At 27.6% G+C, this 10,658-nt stretch overlaps 1 protein-coding gene across 1 annotated transcript; it reads right to left on the bottom strand.

Annotated features, from left to right (window-relative positions):
* Positions 1–2,204: 2,204 nt before the first annotated feature.
* Positions 2,205–3,410, bottom strand: LOC122608467 (transcription repressor OFP1-like). Its single transcript, XM_043781573.1, has one exon. The coding sequence runs from the start codon at positions 3,207–3,209 to the stop codon at positions 2,265–2,267; it is 945 nt and encodes a 314-aa protein (XP_043637508.1). The 5' UTR covers positions 3,210–3,410; the 3' UTR covers positions 2,205–2,264.
* Between the last annotated feature and the right edge of the window lie 7,248 nt (positions 3,411–10,658).

Below are 10,658 nucleotides of genomic sequence, written 5' to 3'. Positions count from 1 at the left end.
TCATACAACACTAGAAAAAAGCGGTCTTTAACTTTAGACAAAGCAATGAAAGCCAAAAGTTGCTTTACACTACATTTGCCTTCATTTCTTCTTGGCATAATGCAATACATGGACCCCTTTTGCTTTTGCTCCAACATACAGTACAAAATAACCAAAAATATGTCTCAAACGATTATCACTATAAACTTGATATTTACGATAAAAGTTGAAATTATGTATTAACTAAAATGTGAGATCATGTTTAAATACATGTGAAATGCTGTATATGAAAAATTAACTTGAAAGAAAACAAAGGTTAAGAATACATTAACCTAAACTATTATCACATACATATGATAAAAAACTTTTTCAAACCTAAAGTAATAGGCCGGCAATCTATATATGACTAATAATTTACGAATAAAATTAAATAGATTGACAATTGAGTTTTTTGAGAACGAGTTATCATCACAAACTGATTAACAAAAATTTTAATCAAGGATGTTGCATATAAAAAGTGAATAGATAAATAAAAAATTTTATATAAAATATCGATAACTTTATTAATGAAGGCCTTATTATAAAATTTTGTTTTACGCCACTAAATAACTTGAGCCACCTCTCCCTAAACACATCATGTTCAAGAATTTAAAAAACAAAGTATACTATTGATATATATTTGACCGTACACCAAATGCGTGTTGTAAATCTGAACTGGACTCAAAATTTGAAACAAACAAAACAAAAATGAAGATAGAAGATAACTTATCGAGCAAAAAGTCGCAAACAGTTGCTAACTCTATTTTGTTTATTAGCTGTTTATTTATCACGTTTATATATATTCTTGATTTCTTGCATATAAAATACCAAAATCACAAATGAGCAATAGCCAATATAGCCCAATAGGTACCTATCAGTTTAACTATATGTGGAGAATCAAAACTAGGAAAAGCTTTTTGTTCCAAACCAAACTAGCTAGACCTTACATATATTCACTTTTTAATTAGATCGTTTATCATATATTCATAGGTTTGGAGAGAGAAAGAACTAGTTTAATCATTTGTTATTTTTCATTCTAATAGATACGCTTGTATTTATATATTCTTCAATTCTTATCACATAGTTAAAAAAAATAACAACAGTAGTGTTTCCGTGCCCAATCCTATTTTTTACAAGGTATGAAGGAAAAAGAATTACAGTCATTTTGTAGATAGTGATAATAGAACTCTTTAATCAAATACTTGTCGACCAAATTAAGTTGTTTTAACGAATTGATTTAAGTACTCTCTCTAACTACTCTAAACTTCGAAATCTATCAATTCTTTTTCTTTTCAATCAAAGACATCGAGAAAATCTCACCGTATAATGGTTAGGCCTTGCACGTACTCTAGCTAGCTAGACAATAAGATGTTAACTTTCAGAGAGAAAAACCCCAAGGTTTTGTCATCCCTTAGGATCGAACTCAATACCTTGAATAAAACCGGGAAGGTCGATCTCTAAACATCACTGACCTTGGCGTAATAAAATAAGGTAACTTCAATTCAATCGACTTTGCTAAGGTAATTAAAAGCTAGAGAAACAAAAACAACTTTTTGACTTATGATAAGTTGATGACCAATAAATTTAGAACTTCGATCGATTATATATAAATCTTTGACATTGCATTATATTTATGAAGTTAACATCCGTACATCTTTGTTCTACTTAACTTAAGTTCAAAGTCAAACATATATAAAAATAAAAAATAAAAGTTAACAAAAACCAAAGAAGTAAAATGAACGTACACATATTTCCTATAACACCTTAAAATGACACCTATCTTTTTGACTCTTAAATAAAACGAACTTGTCAGATGGTTGTAGTAAATTCTGTCTCATTTTTGTTTCCATTTTGTCAGAATTTACCTTTTTTAGACTTTTATCAAACTTTGAAGACACCAAAAAACACATAAATCAACCAGCATTTAGCTTAGTTTGTGGGCTTATTACACATATGAGTTGTTAATAATCATACAAATTTTAGCATATTTTTAATTAAATGGGAAGCGATCTGTCAGTTTTTGACGGAACATCACTAAATGTGTTTTACAGGGTTGTACTGTACAACATAATAAAGCACATTTGGTAATGTATCTTCAAAAACTGGTGGTGTACACATCAACAACTGACAATATAAGTTTATAAGCTATAAAATTAAGTGTATTTATCATATTTTTAACAGTTCAATAAGCAAACAGAAAAATAATCTAATATAAACACTTTCTACAACAAAGTAATAAAAAAGTGTCAAAGATTTGGCAAAGTAAACCAGATTTGCTCAAATGCTTTAACAATAACATCATGATATTCAGCTGAATTTAAAGAAAGATAACAAGCAAGCAACTCTTCCAAATCTTTTGAACTTTTGATGTTATTTTCAATGATCATCTCCATCATTGATTCCATAAAGTCTTTTTGAGGATCAAAAGATGACTTCACAATAGCAAAACTTTCTGTCAAGTTTTTTCTTTGTGCAGCAATAAGTCTTTTACTAACTGCAAGTTTTGGTGAGTTTGCTCTAAGTTTGACCCCATTAGATATTGACTTTCTAGCTGGAGTTTGGTTGACTAATTTCTTGCTGCTAGAATGTGATATTTGTTTGTTTCTTGAAATGGGTTGTTTGGATTGTTTTGTTATAATGGGAGGTAATTTGAGGTCTTTTTCAGGTGATGATGACAAAAGTTCGGATTTTTTCGTGTCGTTTATATCGATTATAATGTCTGAAGTTGATGAACTTAGTCTACATGTTGTACACCATGAGGCAGTAGCGAGTTCAGACTGAGTTGACTCGGTGGAACAGGGTGATACATTGGGAGAATGAAAGAAATCTTGAAGGGGTTGAGTTGAATGAGTGTGTTTTGGTGAAGGTTTATAGATAGTTTTTCTGTTTGGTTTTGGTACTTTATTTTTTGAGGATTTTTTTTGTGGGTCATGAAAATGTGGGAATTTAGGTGAAGAAGAATTGTAGTGAAATTGAGAAGCTTTTGGTGTGTAGTAAATTGAGTTTCTTGGTTGAGAAAAATGTTGATTATTTTGAGGTTGTTTTGTGATAGTTGATGGAGAATAAATATAATTAGAAGAAGATGATGATTGTGGTTTCCTTTGATGTGTTTTGGTCTTGCTCATATCTTTAAGCTTGTAAAACCAAGCATTTGGTATCATATCTGATAATCTAAACCTGTAATTCCCCATTGAAGTTTGTGTGTGAGTTTGTGTGTGAGTGAGTGCAAATTGTGACTTGTGAGTGAGAGTGTATGTTTTGATCTGTTTTCTTGCTTCTCTCAGTTTCTGTATGTATCTTCTCTGTTTTCAGTGAGTGTGTGAAATTGAGGTGAGGTGGATGAATAAATAGGTATATAGAGGAAGAGTTTAAGTGACACTTATTGAGTGATGTCTTCTTCTATTTCTACTGTAGCACATGGTTTTATAGAGAATATTTTGCCAACAATGTGTTAAGAGATATAATGTATAAAGGGTTGATTAGTATATGGTACCATCACTATGGAAGAATATAGTCATATAGATTATAGACTTCCAAAGTATCCAAGACAGATAGATTAGTTTTTCAAGAAAGAATGTAAAGAACTTATTACTTTAATTTGGTAAAACGTGATTAGAGATGACTTGCTTTAACTAAGGGCAAAGCAGGATAAGACTAGATGAAAGGGTAGTTTTATAACACCCCACAAGTAATCTACTTCTAACACGATATTTACGTAATGCGACGATGATAATAATGATGACGCTCTGTAGTGTAGTGAAGGCGAAAGATGTTGATGGCGACGATGTGTATTTAAAAGTTTTTGGTTCTATGAATCAAATAAAATTGCGAAAGACTATTAGTTTATTCTATTTATTTATAATTTATTTTTCCAAAACTATTTAAAAGTTTTTGGTTTTATTTTTCCGCCACGGCAACCGCCGCACGCCACCATTACCTGTCACCATCACTACCGTTGCCGCCATTACATTGCCACCACCACCACCCTATCATTACATCGTCGTATCGCGCAAGTACTGTTTTAGTTAAGTCAAAAAATAAACATTTTTACTAACTTAGTAGATTAAGCAATTTTCATTCATTCCATTAAATCATAAGCGAATAACACCTCAAGTTCATTATTTACTCGACATGCCGATGACTTATTAAATGGTCTGGTATCCATATCTCATGCCTCACATTTTTTGCTAAAAAGGTAAAAATTTGTTCGCTTTATATGATACACTGTAAATACGTATAGAAAAATTTCTAGTTGTCTTCAAATAAACTATATTAAATTAATTCTATGACTATTTAATTAGAAATGCTAGCACATTTCATTTTATTATTGTTAGTTATGTCAAATCAGATTTAGTTAAACTTCATCATATATAGTTCTTTGGATTGTTGCCATACTTTATTTATAATCTTAAAGTTAGCTGCCAATTCAGGATTTTACGGCTCATGGAGAGGGCTAGTAGAGCAATTTGGCCATTTCCTTTAAAGGAATTTTGCTCATGAAAGTTATCTTTTATTATACTAAAATACAGTTGCTCTAATAACTTATCGATCAATTACAGTTCTCGATTTATTAATGTTGACTTTTTTTTTAATTTTGACTTTAATTTACACTTTTTTGTTTTCCATCACAAATTTATACTTTTTACCCAATAGTTTTAATATAATAAATAAATAATAATAGCTTATATATATCCGATAAAATAATAGCTAATATTTATCCAATAAAATAATAGCTAATATATATCAAATATTATGTTCTATCATATATATAAAATTAATTATATAAAAATAAATTAAATTTATTGTAAATATATTAAAATTTTAGTAGTGATTGTACAACTTTAATTTTAATATATATTAAAAAACAGTTGAACTAATAACTTATTAACCAATTATATGGCTCGATTTCATCAAATTGACTCTCGCTGATTTCATCATTTAGTTTTTACATAATTTTATTTAATTAATAAAAAACAAATAACTAAAATAATTATTTTTACAATGTTATTAAAACTGGTTTCTATCTATTAAGTCCGGTTTTCACACACGAACAATTGTACATTGCAGTATCTCGAGTTAAGTCGAGAAGGGGCTTTAAGGTGTTAGTATGTGACAAAGATGACAAGACAAAAAACACTACAACAAATTTCGTCTATAAATAAGTCTTTCAAATGATGAAGGAGAGTATATACTTCCAATATTCTTTTATTACATTAGTTTTTCTTTCTATAAGCTTAACATTCTTGGCATTTGAATTGAACACTCAATATCTACTTATATCTTCAACTTTCACTTTATAAACTTTTATGAGTTACGTGTATTAATATCTAATATTAATAATGTCGTAAGTCTCGTGTTCAGTGTTGGACACAGGTCTAAAATCTAGTAACGTTTATAAAATATAGTGTTGAGTTTTTGATATAATAAACAGCGGTCAATGGAAGTGATATGAATTTCAAAAATTATATTAAATGTAACCTGGAAAATAGACAGATGACTAATTATGTTAATTTTTCATAAATTTAATTATTAAAATCTAGATTAAACCCGCATATTGTGCGGGACTGACTGAGAACGTAAACTAAAATTAACTGGGAATTATATTATTCATAGTTCATGATAATATAAAAAAATAGTCAATTTACAACTGATGCAAATAATAAAATTATTAATTTATAAATATATAATATATATACTTAACAAATATGTTAAAGCATGACTAATGAAACGTAAATATATATAAATCATAAAATTCTTTTTCAATGATCTATATATATTAAATATAATATAAAAAACAATCTCATTTAAAACAATGATCATTAGTTTTTTATTTTATTTTTAAAACGGCACAATGATAATTATCATTGAATTAATAAAAAGACGCGGTCTAAAGCATATATGAACATCTTTGCGCTCATATATTATCAAAATACGGAATCTTAGTTATATGAAGATAAGTTACATATATAGATTTAAATATCAAATATATATGTGTGAAATTGATAAAGTAAATATCTAATTTAACATTGATAATATAATCGGTTAGTAAAATATTAGATGTAATTAACAATATAATATAGTTTATATTATATTAAAGTATATTATATTCCACTTATAAACAAATATTAAGTTAGATCAAGTGGTTTGTGTATAATACTAAAAATTAGAGGTCATGAGTTTTAATCTTGTATTTGACTTTTTTATTTTCTATTTAAGATTAATTAAAAAAAACATTGAAATTATGACGTGGCAAATGAAGTGCCATATGAGTATCAAAATATATAAATCTAAATGTCAATATATCTAAAAAAAACATTAATATTATTACAAAATGACACCTAAAAAAAACCTAGTTGGCACAAAAAGTGAAGTGCTACTTATGAAAAAATCTATCATCTCTTAGTTATATAGAGAGATAACTAGTTAATTGTAATTATAAAATTAATAAACAAATGACTAAGTAACTATTTTTATAGTTAAACAAATAATACGAGTCAAGTAGTCAACTATAGTTGATACATATTGGATTTTAGCTATAGATTTGGGTTCAATTCCTATTTGAATATATATATCTATATATGTATTAAAACAATAAAAATCTTAATCTTTTAAAGCATTCTTTCAATCTAAAGCTAATTTTAAATATTGCCACATAGGATTTTATTCTACGTGGCATCTCCATATATTTTTTACGATATATTTATTTTATAACCTTTATTTATTCTTAAAATAATCTATTTTATTTTATTAAATATAATATAATATATTAATCATAATTATATACATAAGATAAAAAAATAATATCAAAACTTATATTAAAAAAATAAAATAACATGCATGCATCTACTAAATTGGCACACATATTTGACAAAAATAATATTATTTATTAAAATATATACAACTTTAAAGACTATATCAAATTTTAGAAGTTATTTGAATATATTATTAGATTATATATGACCAATCAATTTTGTTGTTTCTCTTTTTTTTTTCTTTTTGCCGAAACTTTAACTAAAGTTGGTTGTTATTCTAATCATAAAACAAAGTCTATTATGTAATAAAAAGCAAAAATTATAATGATTTTCTCTTATTTATCTTATTGGGTTTTTTTTACTTATTCGTATTGTATTTATGTATATTTCATATGACTAAATTTATGTGTATTTTATATGACTAAATTTTTGTCATGTTTGGTTTTTACTTTGTACATATTATTACGTTTGATGAATATATAACATGCTACATTATTACGCGATTTACGTTTGATTTGTTATAGTGTTAATCTATAAGGTGAATACATTTTTACGCGATTTATGGCTACACAAATGGTGTTGTCGATGATATCAAAATATCTTAGGTTAAATGTTCTTAGAAGGGATGTGTAATCACTATAGTAGGTTAAGTGACTGTGCTATCGACATGTCCGAAAAAACAAAGGGTGACCAGAGTGATACATGAATTAACCATGAACTATAACATAATCAATTTTTACATAATAAACCTATAGAATAGCTATTTACTAATGTATAAAATAATCTTTTTAGCTAGCCGCGCATCGCGCGGGGTAAAATACCTAGTATATATATATATATATATATGGAAAAGAGAATATAAAACTGTTCGGCATCTAAGCTTAGGTGTGTAACCCCTTACATACAAATTTTTCATAAATATAATTTTTAAAAATATTAAGTTAATTGTAATTATAAATATAATAAACAAATGACTAATTACCTATTTTTATTTTTCTGGTTAAACAAATAATACGAGTCAAGTAGTCAACTAGTTGATACATATCGGATTTTAGCTATATATATATTGAAAAAAGTCTACATGAGAAACATTTAAAAGTATTATAATATAACTTAACTAGATTATTACCCGCGTAATACGCGGGAAAAACATATATAGTTAATCACATGTTAAATTTTTATAATATCATAAGTTGACAAGTATTTAACCGGGTAAGAATTAAACCATTAAAAACCCTGAAGTTACATTAGTGGTCGTTTAGATTCTAGTTAACAGTGACCAGACAGTTGAAAAATGAATACATCATCTATCAGAGGTCTCGCTAAGTAAGGATTTCGTTTCTTTGGATGTCATTCATGCATCCGAATATGTCTGCATTGTCATTGTACTTGTGCTTTAACGTTTTGCTCGAATAATTTAGTTATATACTAAAATTAGTAAGCAATTTTAGTTATCAATCTATATATCGCATGTTGTGTTAATTTGACTTAAAATTATGCATAATAACATTGCAATTTTAATACAATTATTTTTTTGATATACAGTGTGATAATTTACTATATACTCCATATTTGTTTTCCAGTTCTTAGTTAAGAAGACCGGTTTAACAACCGGTCCGATTTTCAAAAACATTTACTTATTAAAACGTTATATGATAAAAATCCTATACAAAATCCTTATAACCAAATTTTATTCGTTATATAATAAAAATCTTATATAAAAATATAATTTAATGAAAACGTATTATATTAAAAAAAAAAAAATTTTCTTAAAAATGTTAATAATATTATAATATTTATTATATATGGATATTCACTTTCATATTTATATAATTGTATTCTAGATAGTTCTCTTGAAGCCTATATATACAAGGCTATATTGTAACCCTATGAATCCCTCATTAATAGAATCTTATTCTCTCCCTACTATTCTTTCTCAATCAATCTTATAATATATTATCAGTACGATAGACTCTAAAACCCTAATAATAAAAATTGTCGGCCGAATAATATACTTCAGAGTTTGGAGGTATTTTTTTGTTGTTGTTGTTGTTCGAAACATTCATTGTTAGACGACTCTTCTCATGATTAATCACAATATGTCAGACAAATCCTCTTTTGATTCTTTCAAACTTTCAAACTATTTTCTTTTATTAATTAAACAAGACTTTTTTTTGAGAGATAACTTAAACTGTTACTTACATGTTTACTTTAAATTCATATTAATTTATCTATTAAGCAGAGTAAAGTTAAACATGAGAAGAGATGACGATTTGATGTTTCGTTATTATTTTATTTTATTATTATTTTTTTATAATATATATATATATATTCTATCATGTTTATAACTATGTTTAAGTTCTTTAATTATTAAGATTGCTTAAAGCAATTTATGTTTACATAACATTAGTTATATATGCAATAAAAAGAACCAATTGTTCTTCGTGAATCATAACTACGGTTATGCAAAAGAAACTTCAAGGTTTCATCACTAATTGATTTTTCGATATTCACTAAGGTGAATCATAACTATGGCTATGCAAAAGAAACTTCAAGATTTCATCACTAATTAATTTTTTATCTTCGTTATTCACTAAGGTGAATCATAACTATGGTTATGCAATAAGAAACTCAAAAGTTTCCTTTTTTGGATTGAATCAATAATAACATAACTAAAGTTAACATAATTAAAGTTATGTTTGAAGAGCATGAATTTTGCCATTATTATTTTGCTACTCTTTGACTATAAATCCAAAGCATAAATAATTGTAGCATGAATTTATTATTAGCTAATAAACGATGGTTTATTATGCAAGAATTACAATTGACTAGATATTGTCTTTATTTGTAGTTATAATGGCCAAGAAACGTTGCATTCGCTAAGTTATTGGCGCAAATAATTAAATTGAGGGCACATTTTCCTGATCATCACATCAGGAATATAAGGCTTGATAATGCAACGGAATTTACATCTCAATCTTTTAATGATTGTTGTATGTCAATTGGGATAAATGTGGAGCATTCGGTTGCACATGTGCACACACAAAATGGTCTTGCTGAATCATTCATTAAAAGATTGCAGTTAATTACAAGACCAATTATTATGAAATCTAATCTCCCATCATCTGCATGGGGACATGCTATTTTACATGCTGCAGCGTTGGTTAGATTAAGACCAACTGCATATCACAAGTATTCTCCACTACAGTTGGTCTTTGGAAGAGAACCAAGTTTGTCCCATCTAAAAGTTTTTGGTTGTCCTGTTTATGTGCCAATATCTCCTCCACAACGTACAAAGATGGGACCACAAAGATCTTTGGGAATATATATTGGTTTTCAATCTCCATCAATTATCAAGTATATGGAACCATTAACTGGAGATGTTTTTACAGCACGTTTTGCTGATTGTCATTTTGATGAAACAACATTCCCAAAGTTAGGGGGAGCAAAAAAAAACCTGAAAAAGAAGGTTTAACATGAAATGCCACATCCATATCATATCTTGACCCTCGAAATGGGCAAAGTGAACTTGAAGTTCAAAAGATTATTCAATTACAAAGAATAGCAAATGAATTGCCGGATGCATTCACTGATGCAAAATGAGTTACTAAATCACATATACCGGCTGTAAATGCTCCTGCCCGAATTGATATTCCGAAAAACTCGGATGAGTCCATTATACGTAGAAAACGTGGAAGACCAATTGGATCAAAGGATACAAATCCACGGAAAAAGAAAGAACAAAATAATATGATTGGCAAAATCGTGGAAAAGGTAAATCTTGTGCCAAAAGAAAATGATGATTCCACTGTTGATGTGGATGGATTTTCAGAATCCCATGTACCTAATGATGAGATCTCAATTAATTATGTACAAAATGGTACATCA

Source organism: Erigeron canadensis, chromosome 7 (assembly GCF_010389155.1).
Source record: "Erigeron canadensis isolate Cc75 chromosome 7, C_canadensis_v1, whole genome shotgun sequence".
Taxonomy (NCBI): Eukaryota; Viridiplantae; Streptophyta; class Magnoliopsida; order Asterales; family Asteraceae; genus Erigeron; species Erigeron canadensis.
The sequence above is the reverse complement of the archived record's forward strand: the minus strand, read 5'-3'. Positions and strand labels throughout refer to the sequence as shown.